Source organism: Sesamum indicum, linkage group LG8 (assembly GCF_026168435.1).
Source record: "Sesamum indicum cultivar Baizhima isolate 11 linkage group LG8, ASM2616843v1, whole genome shotgun sequence".
NCBI classification, from domain to species: domain Eukaryota; kingdom Viridiplantae; phylum Streptophyta; class Magnoliopsida; order Lamiales; family Pedaliaceae; genus Sesamum; species Sesamum indicum.
Genome location: NC_142664.1, coordinates 21,681,519 through 21,694,248, shown reverse-complemented (window position 1 = coordinate 21,694,248; position 12,730 = coordinate 21,681,519). Strand labels below are relative to the sequence as shown.

The 12,730-nt window shown below is 34.2% G+C and overlaps 2 protein-coding genes across 3 annotated transcripts; one reads left to right on the top strand and one right to left on the bottom strand.

Annotated features, from left to right (window-relative positions):
- Positions 1-2,358: 2,358 nt before the first annotated feature.
- On the top strand, positions 2,359-8,052 carry LOC105168358 (TPX2 (targeting protein for Xklp2) protein family). Of its 2 annotated transcripts, none has more exons than XM_088883038.1 (9): positions 2,359-2,797; positions 3,529-4,191; positions 4,287-4,646; positions 4,743-4,798; positions 4,918-4,992; positions 5,569-5,668; positions 5,768-5,830; positions 7,148-7,258; positions 7,519-8,052. In XM_088883038.1, the coding sequence occupies exons 1-9, from the start codon at positions 2,726-2,728 to the stop codon at positions 7,729-7,731; spliced, it is 1,713 nt and encodes a 570-aa protein (XP_088739164.1). In that variant the 5' UTR covers positions 2,359-2,725; the 3' UTR covers positions 7,732-8,052. The 2 variants fall into 2 exon arrangements, with proteins under 2 accessions (XP_088739164.1, XP_011086717.1); XM_011088415.3 differs by having other exon boundaries at positions 2,360-2,797; positions 5,759-5,830.
- A 420-nt stretch (positions 8,053-8,472) lies between these two features.
- Positions 8,473-11,175, bottom strand: ARR11 (response regulator 11). The gene is made up of 5 exons (XM_011088802.3): positions 11,006-11,175; positions 10,290-10,442; positions 9,805-10,188; positions 9,596-9,672; positions 8,473-9,398 (listed from the first exon to the last, which is right to left on the bottom strand). Exons 1-5 carry the CDS (start codon positions 11,133-11,135, stop codon positions 8,511-8,513), a joined length of 1,632 nt encoding a protein of 543 aa, XP_011087104.1. The 5' UTR covers positions 11,136-11,175; the 3' UTR covers positions 8,473-8,510.
- Positions 11,176-12,730: the final 1,555 nt, after the last annotated feature.

Below are 12,730 nucleotides of genomic sequence, written 5' to 3'. Positions count from 1 at the left end.
AAAATCAAAAGTGGGTAGTATTTGTAAAAAAAGCAAAAAGTGGACAAAAGCAAAATTGAATAGTATTTGGGAAAAAATCACATCTACAACAAATTTAATTAATTAAATACCATTTTATCCACATATGTTAAAAAGATATTATTTTTTATTATATTTGCATTTGTTTATAATTATTGTAAAAATAATAAACTTTATTTTGCTTATTATATATCATATCTAATTTTTTTGAAATATTAATAAAAAATAGAATTTTAATTTAATAATACTTCCACCAAGTAATATAATTGTTGATTCATACACAATAACTAAACTTACACGAATAAAATAAATTATTTTATTGATTAATCATAGCCATTTAATTTATATTTTTTATAATAAATGAATAATATAATTAGACAATACCGCAAATAAAATATTTAATATGTGAAAGTGTAAATTTGATTATTGCCAAATTATTTGAATCATTTTAAATTTCAATATCAACTTCAAATGTGAAAATTTTAAAACAAATAAAAACCGGTAAAGTTGAACCAAAGCTATTATAATGAGGATAAAGTAGTAAAAATTGAAGTTGAATTTATTTACAAAAAAGTCAAAGCCAAAGGTGTTTTTAACTTTTGATCTAAAAATACTTCTTTTAATAATTTTAGAAATATTATTAGCATTTCAAACACCTCAAAAGTATTTTTTTAAAAAATTAAAAATTAAAAATTATTTTTTGAAACTCGCACAAACACTCCCTGTGTTAATGAAGTATCATGGAACTAAGGATGTCCACAATATGACACCTATCTTTCCACATATCATTGCATGCTTTCTAATTGTAACTAAAAGAAACATATGAAAAGGATTGATAGTGAGATTGATTGTGCACAAGAGAAAGTCCATTTAGTGGCAGAACCAATGGTTTCTACAATTTGTAGGCAAATGGTAATTAAAATATGCACATTAAACATTTTAATATGTACAGTGAAATACCAACTTTGTGGATCTTGTAAGATTTGAATTATAATATACTTCTTTTTCAGGTACGTTTTGTATCACAAACAAATTTGACCTTCATAAATGGATTTAACGTCTGCGAACGGATCTAACCACCTTTTCAATTCAGCGATTCTTAGTCAGTTCATAGAACTCGACAGTGTCTTTTTTAATGTCCACATTCTATATCCTAGAACTATTTGATGGTTCTCTACTAGATAACTAATAGTATTTTAGGACGTGGGATATTTTATATTTTTTATGTGACTGAGGAAATGTAGCAATTGATGTGTATTTATAATATATGGATTCTCTAGTTATAATAGAGTCACATAGACTTGTAATCCAATGCAAACTTTCTTTTTAACTCTAGGGATAGTTACACTCCTCTCTCTTGAGGTTTGATATAGTTACACGTAACCCTCTTATGGTTTGAGAAATTATATCTAAAATAGATTCCTAACATTCTATATTTTAACTATCCCAATATATTTCACTTTTGTGCCACTTCGGCAAAATTCAGTATTTCCTACATTACACCACAACTTAAAAAATCATGGTAATGAATACCATCTAACATGTTAGAAAGGATCAATGACGAAAAGCTTTAGTTTTGACCATATTTATATCATCATTTGTCGTAATTTTAGTTGTGACCAAAATTTTCACCTTGATTTTGAGTTGTGGTTAATATCTTGCATCACCTGCAAAAACAATAACTCATAACGATTACACAATTATGAGTTAATCAACATTTGTTATAACTATTTATTTTTATTATAGTAATTAATTATAAAAAAATTATATTTCTTTTAATACGTTGTAGCACCACAAAAGCACGAGGAGTATGGGAGTCGTTGTACTAGAACAAATAGGTAGAACGTAAATGGGTGAAATTACATTTTTAGTCACATAAAATAAGCGTTTCAATATTTTTAATCCTCAGCTTTATGAAATTTTCAAAATGATTTTAAAGTTGAAAAAACTCAACACGTTTAATTCTATGCTTTACAATTTTATTTAAAATTGGGAAAACTCGACATATTTAATCCCACAAATCCCGTAAAGTAGATGATTGAATGTGTCAAGCCTTCTTAAATTTAGAACTATTCTAAAAATTTTATAAAATAAAGAACTAAATCTATCGAATATTTTTTTTAATTTTAAAATTGTTTTAAAAATCTTATAATTCAGAAAACTAAATATATGGAACTCTATTAAAAACTTAATTTTGGCAAGTGTTATAGTCTGAATGGGCCAATTAGCCGTTGCAGATTGTGTATAGTTAAATAGGTTAGTGGGCCTTTAATAATTTATTTTTTCTCTCTAATTATTAAAAATTAAATCAAATTAGTGAGTATGATACGTTTCCATTGTCAGCTACCTCCAAACCAAACACAGAAGAAAAAAAGAAAAAAAAAAAAAGTAAAAAAGACAAGAAAAACAAAACTAGCCGTTGGTGGCAGTGCCACTCCTCAATTCAAGAACCAGACCGAGTCCCTCTCATCTCTCTGTACACAAATAATATTCAATCAAAAAGCGTCTCTTTTCCTGAAACCCTTTTGGATCTCAATTGGTCTGCGATGGCAGATTCCAACTCAAATTGAATCAAGAGAAATAAGGGGTTTTTAGGGCATTCTGGGAACAGAGGTTGAAGGGTGTGAAGCACGAGGAAATCGGTCAAGAATTGGGGAAAATTAAGTGGGCTGTTTTTGGATTTTATCATCATTGCGGGAACGAAGTCATGGGGGAATCTTCTGCGTGCCTTGTGCGTTCATTTTCGCAGCCTTCTCCTACTTCTAGTGGAGAAAAAAAGGTCAGTGTTTGTGTTTGTTGTTTTATTTGTTCCCTTTGTTTTTGTTTCTTGTTTTTCCGCTTTTTTTTTTTTAAGATCTAGTTGATTTACTATGTCTGTTGGAAAATCTCGAATTTTGCTAGAATGTTATCTCCAGTGATTCAGATGCAAAGCTTGTTGGGGTTCACTTTTCTACATTTCTTAGCCCGTTGGTGTTGGTTCTTGATTTCTTCTTGATACTGATTGGCTGTTTCTTGCATTCTCTCTTACTAGTTCAAATTGTGATGAAGGGACATTATTTTGGTTCAGTTCTATTTGTTACTATTGTTTCTTGAAAATTCTATCTTTTTCTCTCTCTAACACTCACTCACACACACACACACACACTCACTCACTCACTCACTCTCACTCTCATAAACACTGCCTTGCTCTGCCAACATCTTAACACAATTCCAGAAGAAACACTACGGTGGAAATTTGCAAATTTTTGCAAATGCTGTAAGAATTGTGTATTAGATGATTTCTGTTTGAATTGGATTTTAGTAGGTTGAGTTCTGGAAATGCCATTTTTTTTAAGTGAAACAGTTAAATCTGATCAAATGTGCGACCATATGGTGGCACTGATTTAATAATTTAAACCTTAGAAGTTTTTAAAGAGAGCATGAAAGCATGCCATGCGACCTTGTTGAATCAAGAAATTAACATCATGACAAAAATGAATTTTTCGGGTTCTGCTGCAAATTCCTATGCAGGGAAATCCTCTGCAACGGGTCCTAACAACATCAGTATCCTTTGGGAGGTTCATGTCTGAATCATTGGACTGGGAAAAATGGTCAGCTTTTACCCACAATCGGTACTTGGAAGAAGCTGAGAAGTATTCCAAGCCTGGTTCTGTTGCTGAGAAGAAAGCTTACTTTGAAGCACATTTCAAGAGAAGGAGAGCTGCAAAATTGCTTGAGCAGCAAAATGCAGCAGCTAGTGTTTTACCCACAACAAGTACGGTCGAAGATAATTCTTCCTTTGATTCAGATTTGGCTCCAAGAGACAGCTCCTCAGTCAATGAAAATATAAAGGAAGGAGAGGTTCAAACCAGGGAACCAGATTTTCCTGTTCCTCAAAATGGTTCTTATGCTGCTTCAACTGAAAGTACACTGGAAGATGCCCAGCCTGAAGTCAATGAAAATATAAAGGAAGGGGAGGTCCAAACCAGCGAACCAGATCTTTCTGTTGCTCAAAGTGGTTTGTGTACTGCTTCAATTGAAAAAACATTGGAAGTTGCCCAGCTTGGAGGAGTTGAAAAAGTTCTAAAACCACCAGTTCTCATGGAAAATCCATTAGCATCTGAAAATCATGTTGAAAATGATGGATGCATTGGTTATAGTGTGTCGAAGAAAGAGGATAAGACTTTAGACAAGGTTTGTGCATTAAAAATGACCTTCATTTATTATAATGTCTGCTAGAGAGTAAACTTACTTCCTTGGTAACTGATGTTGACTAATGTTTTCTCTAGGATGATTCTATTATGAGAAACTCAACATTGTCAACTGAGACGAATTCTGAAGTCTCTTCCTCTGAGTTGTTGACAAATGATGGTGATTCCGACAGTCCACCTTCTGATAGATGGATAATGCCTGTTCAACTCCCAAATAGTGAGAAGACTCCGGACAGCAAGAATAATGCTAGGGACTCGAGCAACAAAAGGAGATCCTATACAACATCCCTTCACATTTCTATCAATTTTGCTTCTTGTTCAAGTGAAAACCAAAAAGCTGCGTCTCCACGTGTGCCAAAGATAGCCAACTTAGGACACGTCGTCAGGGCTCCAGCCAAGAAATATAAAAACAGCAAGCTTCTTCAAACTTCAAATAGGGTGCTGTACTTTTCATCCCTGCTCTCATTTACTTCACTTAGTTCTTCTTTTGAGAAAACCCCATAATGCTTGAGTTGTATATTATCTTAAATGCAGGCATCTGTTAGTGGTTTATTCAAGCATCATTCAGCAACCCCTCTGCCGGAAAACAGGTGGTCACTTGTGTGTTCAGGCTTGGAAAAAGAAAAATAATCTCAGGATCCAGAAAAGATCTTCATAATACATTATTTACTTATGCTATGCTTCTCTCGGTTGACTATTTGATTTACAGGAGTGTAAAACCAGATGGTGATCCAGTTTCAGGAACCAAATCAGTGCATGGGAAACTACAGTCTCCATCTATAGAGTAAGCATTTTTAAGTGAGCTGCACTTTGTTTGGAGTTGTTTCAGAGTAGGTTTTGGAAGGTTTGGAAAATGAGTTTGGGTTTTGGAAAGTTTGAAGTGTGTGTATTAAGGACTGTGACTGGTGTTTGTTATTTATTTCAGAAAGTATTGGAATTCTTGAAATGGATAATAATATGTTTGGCATTGTTTCTAAAGGGCACAAAGTTATTGTAGATGTCAAATCATGTCTTTTTTTTGGTTGAAAAGTATTTAAAATTGATGAAAATATATTTTACATTGTACTTTGAGAACAGAAGAATTACTATGGATGTCAACTCATGCATTGATAGTGGGTGTTTTGTATAATTAATATATAAAGAGGGGACAATAGGCGTTGAGTTCATTTTGGATATTTTTGACAGTGGGAGTTCTATTGGTTTTAAACCAGTCAAAACCTTAATACATGATGTTTGGAGTATTTTTTAGTCCGTTTTAAGAGCTGGCAAAATATGAAACCAAACAGAAGGTTGCTTTCTGTTGATGGCTGTAAAGATGGTATTAGCACTGTATCATAACACTTTTTTCCGAACTTTTCAGCTCCAAGTTTTCAAATATATTTGGAAGTAAAGTACGATCACAGACTGTGCCTTCTTCGTTCACCTTCAAGAGTGAAGAAAGAGCAGCAAAACGTAAAGAGGCAAGTCATATGTCATTGGAATTTTATGCTCAAAGCTCTACAAAATTGTTCATTACTTCTGATGCTTGTGCTTTATTTATCCTACTTCAGTTTTTTCAGAAGCTTGAGCAGAAGTCGAAATCAAAGGAGACGGAGAAACAACAACTACATGGAAGATCACAGGTTTCTTCATAACTGCTATCTTAAATTGATTTGTGTTCACACACATAATATCTAAAGTAATTAAGTATGCAATGGGTGAAAAACTCACTGGAAAAATGCAATAAAGTATTCTATACACTTCTTATTTGGGGCACATCTCCAAATCAGCCAGCAGTGAATCTCGCAGGTGAAAATGGGGCAGTGCCAAGTCCTTAATAGTAAGGCTAAATATCTGTATTAGTCCCTCATTTCTTCTTTTTATCCCACTTTAGTCCTCATCTTCAGATGCACCATAATAATTCCTCATCTCCTAAATATATCTAATTAAAGTCTCTGGCAGCGGATAGAATATTCCACCGAAAAGGGGTAAACTTGGAAAAAGGCCAAATCCTTGTATATAGTCTTTCATAAAATATCATTACATCACGTATCATGGTCTTATTTGCATGAAAAAAGAATACAAAATGTCTTGAAAAAACACAAGACCAAGTCCTTAATAGTAAGGCCAAATCTCTGTATTAGTTCCTCATTTCTTCTTTTTATCCCACTTTAGTCCTCATCGGTCAAATGCAGCATAATAATTCCTCATCTCCTAAATCTATCTAATTAAAGTCTTTGGCAGTGGAGGGTAAACTAGGAAAAACACCAAATCCTTGTATTAAGTCTTTCATAAAATATCATTACATCACATGTGATGGTCTTATTTGCATGAAAAAATCACAAAATATTTTAAAAAACAACAAGACCCTGTATAAAACAGATGTCATTGCAATTCTCCACGAAATGAAATACAAACCAGTTGCAAAAAAAAGAAAAGAAAAAGTTTTAAATGCCATTATAATGACATCGCATCATGTACTACAATATGCTTTGCAACAAAAAATTCATAACATACCATATACATTATTTTCATAAGTGGACTTTTAGTTGGTGTAGATTTCATTAAGCAGGGTAATGGGGTGTGACATTAAAATCCTTGCAGAGTACTGCATGACCAGAACTTGAGCTGAAAAAAGAGAAATTACAGAAGCTAGGAAGAGTACATGATGGTAACACTGTCATGGACTTTAATGAGATATATAAAGGAGATGAAGGGCTATTATGGTGCATTTGAAAGATGAGGGATTAACGTGGGATGATAGACTGATGAAGAGATTTGGCCTATAGAAATCACAGAAAGAACCTCCTTTGAGACTGAGCTGACTTTAGTTTTAGTGGTTGATGAGTGTTCTCAAGAAAATGTCTGTGCACTTGCTTTTATCTAGAACAGAAACAGAGTTCTATATAGTTTCTGTTTACCAGATAAGATATCGAACTCATCAACTTTTCTGTGTGCAGGTCAAAACAAGAAGTAACTTTAAGGATCTTCGCAGTTCCATTGCGCTGAAAGTAATAAAAGATGCGTGTGTTCCTTCAACAACTGAATTACCAAGTAATTTAACAAAAAAGGTACCATGTTCTAGCTCCTTTTTGCTAGTTAGCTACCTCCTTTTTGCTTCATATGGAATCATAAGATCTATGTGACAATGACAAGTGGTGTTTTGTCATATATAGTCGTGCTCATATGGCAAACATCTGATACATGCACACGCACACATGTGTATGTGTGTGTATAACTTGCTAGTCCCACCAATTTCAGATATTTGTGAATGGGTCAAGGCCAATATTATCTTGGTGTTTTAGCTGGTTGAAACTTGAAATGTCTGCAGATCCCAACAGTGAGACCTTATGTTCCTAAAGTTGAAGAACGGGCTGCTTTCAAAGCACAAGATAATGATTCAAGACCTCCTTGGAGGCTTGCAATGAAGACAGAGAGGTTCAAGGATGCTACTGGAAAGAATAGCCGTCTGCCAATCAGTTCTGCAAAATGTTTCTCAAGGAAAGGCATGAATGAAAATGCTTCACCAAATATCCAGCTTTGATTGCATTACTGATTGACAATCAGCACCAGTTGTGGGGAAAGACCTTATTTACAGCTGTGATATGATTTAGAACCACCATCTATATGCAATGTCAAAGATTAGTTATAGCTGCACATCGCACATTAGGATTTGTATAGTCGCCCTGTAGATTTTTGTTTGCTGCTTTCAGTATTAACTGAAACTAAAAGTTGTGGGGTTCTCTCTTCTAAGACCCTTTTTGTAGTTTCTGGAGCTAGGAGTGAAGAGGTCAAATTTTTGTTTGTAATGGCTAGTTGCTACTGTCAGTTGGATATATATTATAGAAGTTTCTTATGCGCTTAATGTCAAGCAGTGATGTACTTCTATACATTGGTGTGTCTTTGATTCTGTGCAAAATTATTGATCTCATCATCGTTGGTGTTTACTGATCCCATCTACCATACACCCGTTGAATGTGTAAATTGAAAAGTGTGTAATATCAGTTCTATATGTTGCGGTTGAAGATACTGTCCTGGAGGTTTAAGCATATCGCGAAATATCTTGAGTTTTATAACCTTTTCAGGATCATTTTACGTTACAAATTTCCCTTGAGTAACTTTCAAACAAGAATGCTCAAATAGTAGTTCCTGGTCAATTATCATCAAATCAAAAGCAGAGGATAGTTTGTGCACACTCAGAGGCACCTGGATTATTAGAAAGTTGCCTTTCTTCATTGAAGATTAACATTCCAATAACTAGTGAAAGTCATGTAATAAATAGACCTTGGTCTGTTACATAGCCCATTGACAATGGTAATCACACTAAAAATTCACTGAATTATGAAAATATGGAGCATCAACAATGAGCCCTTGATTACTGAAATCAACTGATTCTGTATTAACAAGTCCCGGATCCGGTGGAGAAAAGTCGTTTTGATAACTGATGAACTCCTCATCTGACAACCTAAGAGCTGATCCAATTCCAGCAATCAAGTTCTTCTGGGAAGATTCCATATTATCATACAGATTCTGTTCCAAGCTGTAGTTCGTTGTGCCCCACACAGAACATGGAAAAGGCTCCGGTTGAACAGAAAACAAGGCAGCTGAATTTTCGACTTTGACATGGCTTCGGTTTTGGGCATAGTAAAGGTTGATGTTCGGTTCTATAGGTTTATCTGTTTCTCTGCTCGAAGATGTAGAATTGTGGGAGACAGAATCAGCTTGGAGCTGAGGCATAGGAAGTGGGAGGTGATCAAACAATTGCTCTGACTGAAAATGTGGTCTGGTTTCTTGTTTGAATTGAAATGAAGGAACTCCCCCACTCCAAGAGTACTGAGCGTCGATCTTGGATTCAGGTCTTACTTCTGAAGGCAATGGTCCAAAAGAGTGATTAGAACTCATCCTTAGGTTACTGCTCAATGGAGTATCAGTCATGTCTGCTGATAATGCTGTCTTGGGTTCTGTCGCTACTGAAAGAACTCCTTTCACATTTGCATTGCAGATTTTTGCATCATGATTATGGATCATAATCTCCTTTTCATGAACATATACAACATTTTGTGGCACGGTGAGTGAGTTCCGACTAATTGAACTTTGAAGGCAAACATTTCCAGCAGGCTCCTTAGAATAGATATCTGAGAACTTTAGCCCTCCAGATACCGCTTTTAGCTTGTTTTCTTCCTGCATCCGGCTCAAATAGAGACGATACTTCTGACAGCATCAAGAAAGGAAGAACTTAGGGTATTTGAATCCATAACTTCTTCATGATATTTAGCCATTTTTCATAAAGATTAAACCAAATAGCTGATGAACTCTGCTTCAGATAGTTCTGTAAACCTTTAAGCTGTAGCGAGATAAACTTCATTCTTTCAGTAATATAGAAAAGCAAAAAACACGATGACATTTACCTGCAAGTGACTGGCAACGTTTTCTCTCGTTAGGCTTGGTACTCCCATCAACTCGAGTATTTTCTTAGGGCCAACTTCTGTAAAACAACAATAAGTCGATAGCTATCTCTAAGTAATTTAAATGGAGATAAGTTCGAAGGTTAAGATATTGCTTTTAGGATTGTTATTCCATGCTGATTGCTGAGAAATGACAAAGATGATGAACTTACTGTTTAATCCAATCTGATGCACAGCTTTCTCAAACTTCTGATGAAGATCCATGTCCCAAAACAACCTGGGTTTCTTCTTGGAGGAAGGATCACCATATTCTCCATCATGGCACTTGTTTTCAACACCTTTTCTTTTCTTTCCAGAAACAATACATCTGCTAAATGAGCAATGATCATTAGATGGCTGTTTTCCATTTCTTGTCATCTGAGTTACATCAAGGCTTTCTTGGCCTTCAGTATCTCTAGCCCCGTGCATCCTTTTTCGGATCACATGTTGCCATATGTTCTGAAGCTCTTTTATTCTTAGTGGCTTGAGAAGATAATCACAAGCACCATCTTGAATCCCTTTCATCACCCTGCTTGTTGTTCCATCAACGGACATCACTGTGTGGGATCATTGTTTCCGCTCAAAGTTCTATAATAAATAAAATAAAGAAGATAACTAGTTCAAAAGCAGCAACAAGTATTGGTGGCAGAAAACTCACTTATCACAGGAAGATCCATTTTCCCACCAACGTGCTCTAGAAGCTTGAAACCATCCATGTCGGGCATGTTCACATCAGATATTACAATGTCAAATCCATCTTTTCGTGCCTGAAGCAGGTCCAGTGCCTCTTGCGTTAATTTACATGTCGTTACTGCAACTCACAAAAGCAAAAGTTGGAGAAGGACAGAACTACCTCATATCTTCAAAATATAAATTTTCAAGGAACCTCCTCCCAAACCTCAACAGGAAAGAGAAAAAGGAAAGGGAGAGAGGGAGAAGGGCCAATGCACAGGATGAGGAGCAAAACAACCATTATCATGTCTAGTTGGAAACTCACAATGCACAAATTGTGTTATTTACCGGCATGAATGCACAAATAGCAACTTTATTTAACATGTCTGGCAAGAAAGTAATGATTTTGTAATGAATACTGGGAAACAGAGTTCTTTAGCTGCATGGACGTTTACGGCATAAAATCCTGCTCATAAACTACTCCTAAAAGCATTCATCTTTAAAGTGAAAACCAACAAGAGTCGAATTGATGCTTTTACAACCAAGTAGACTTCAGATATGTGAAGTGTGATAATAACAAATACATCGCAAGAAACAAACTTTACCAACAAAAAGAACAGAGAGTAAAAGCAAAAGGGAAATGGAATTTCATCCAAGCATGATACATTTTTTCCGACAAAAAGAGAAGAAAACGAGAAAGACCATCATAGTTGCATTTCTTGAGCATTTTCTCAACAATCTTCAAGCACGTCGGATCATCTTCCACAACAAGAACCCGAAGACCTGCTGGGAACGAACCGGACCTCGGAGATGAGAACCCACTTGAATCCATAAAAAAAGCTTGGACTTTTAGCGGAAACGAGGAAGAAAGATTCACCACCACTGAAACTGCTATGCTCATATATCCAAATGAGAATGTGGATATATAGGAATTGATAACAAGAGAGAGAGGGAGAGTTTGTTTGAAAATGGAGAGAGTCTTGTGGATTTTCAACAGCCGAAGACGAGAAACAAGAAAACGGCGCTGCATAACGGTTTCTTGGACACGTCATCCTTTTGGATTCCCACTTCACTTGAATCATTTATCTATTTCTCATAATTTTATATTTTAGATCACTTTGTATATATTTTAAATGATAAATTACAAGATTGTCTGAATTTAATGTTTTCAATTGATATAGTTATTAATTTAAGATATTATCAAAATTAAATTAGACAATAGTAATATTAATTTATATAAATATCACTAAAATTAACATAATTATATGGATTTTTTTGTAGAATCAAAAAGTGAAGAAACTTTTTAGCCCATTCATAAATTTTTCTTGACTCAAATTATTCATATTTATGTATGAAGGTTAGTTGATTTGAGGAACCAAAAAAAAAAGGTAAGTTTTTAATGAATTTTTTTATTATTGAAAATATTGATACCGAAACTTAATTATTAAAAATGAACTTCTATCCAATATTTATATATTTGGCCTTCTCAGATCAATTTTAATGGTGGGTTGAAGAGCTCTCAAAAGCTCTTTTAAAAATATTTTAAAACACTATAAAATATTCTAAACTTATATATAGAATTTTCTTTAAACTTCTCTCAGTTTTTGTATTTGTATAAATAATTATTTCAAATCTTTTACCGTTCTTAAATTCATGCTACATTCAGTTCTTTTGAATTGTGCTTTAAATATTAACGTCTATATGTATGTGGGCTCCTTTGAAACGAGTCATTCGGAAGTTATTCATATATAAGTATCTCTTTTTATTTTCTTTTTCTAGAGAAATAAATAAGAAATTCTGAATATCCTATTACTTTAATACATTTTAAAAAAATATGAGTATTTTTTTAAAAATATTTGTCATTTTAAATAAATAGTTTGAGTGCACAGATTAAGACACTCTATTACAATAAATTAAATAATTAACCAAGATGTTTTCTTTTGCTTGCAGTCATAAAAATCATACAAAAAAGTTTTCCCTTTTTAAAGGAAAATCGAAGTTGGTTCCCAAATGTGGTTTATCCGAATCGACGTCCCACATCATTTCTTCTTGTCGGATCAAACTCAGAAACTTGTATCTCTTTAAGGAATTCAGAAAACTGGAATTCTCCACTTCTCTTCAATAAGATACATAAATCATAAACTTCCTAATTCAGCGGCTATTGATCCTTCTTTATCCTCAAAATGGAAGAAGGCGAAGTGGGAGAAGGGGATCGATAACTTAGAAACAAGGATTAATTACACATAGATCCCTCTTGAATATAATAGTCATTTTTGCTAGTTTTTTAGTCTTTGTGTGTTCAAATACATGAGACGAAGGTTATAAAATCTATTGCATAAAAATGTCTCATTCAGTTAGCTACTTCCACAAGATAAGGGAGCTGTAAGAATTGCCTCAAAGGCACCCTTTCAGCATTGATTCTTGAAA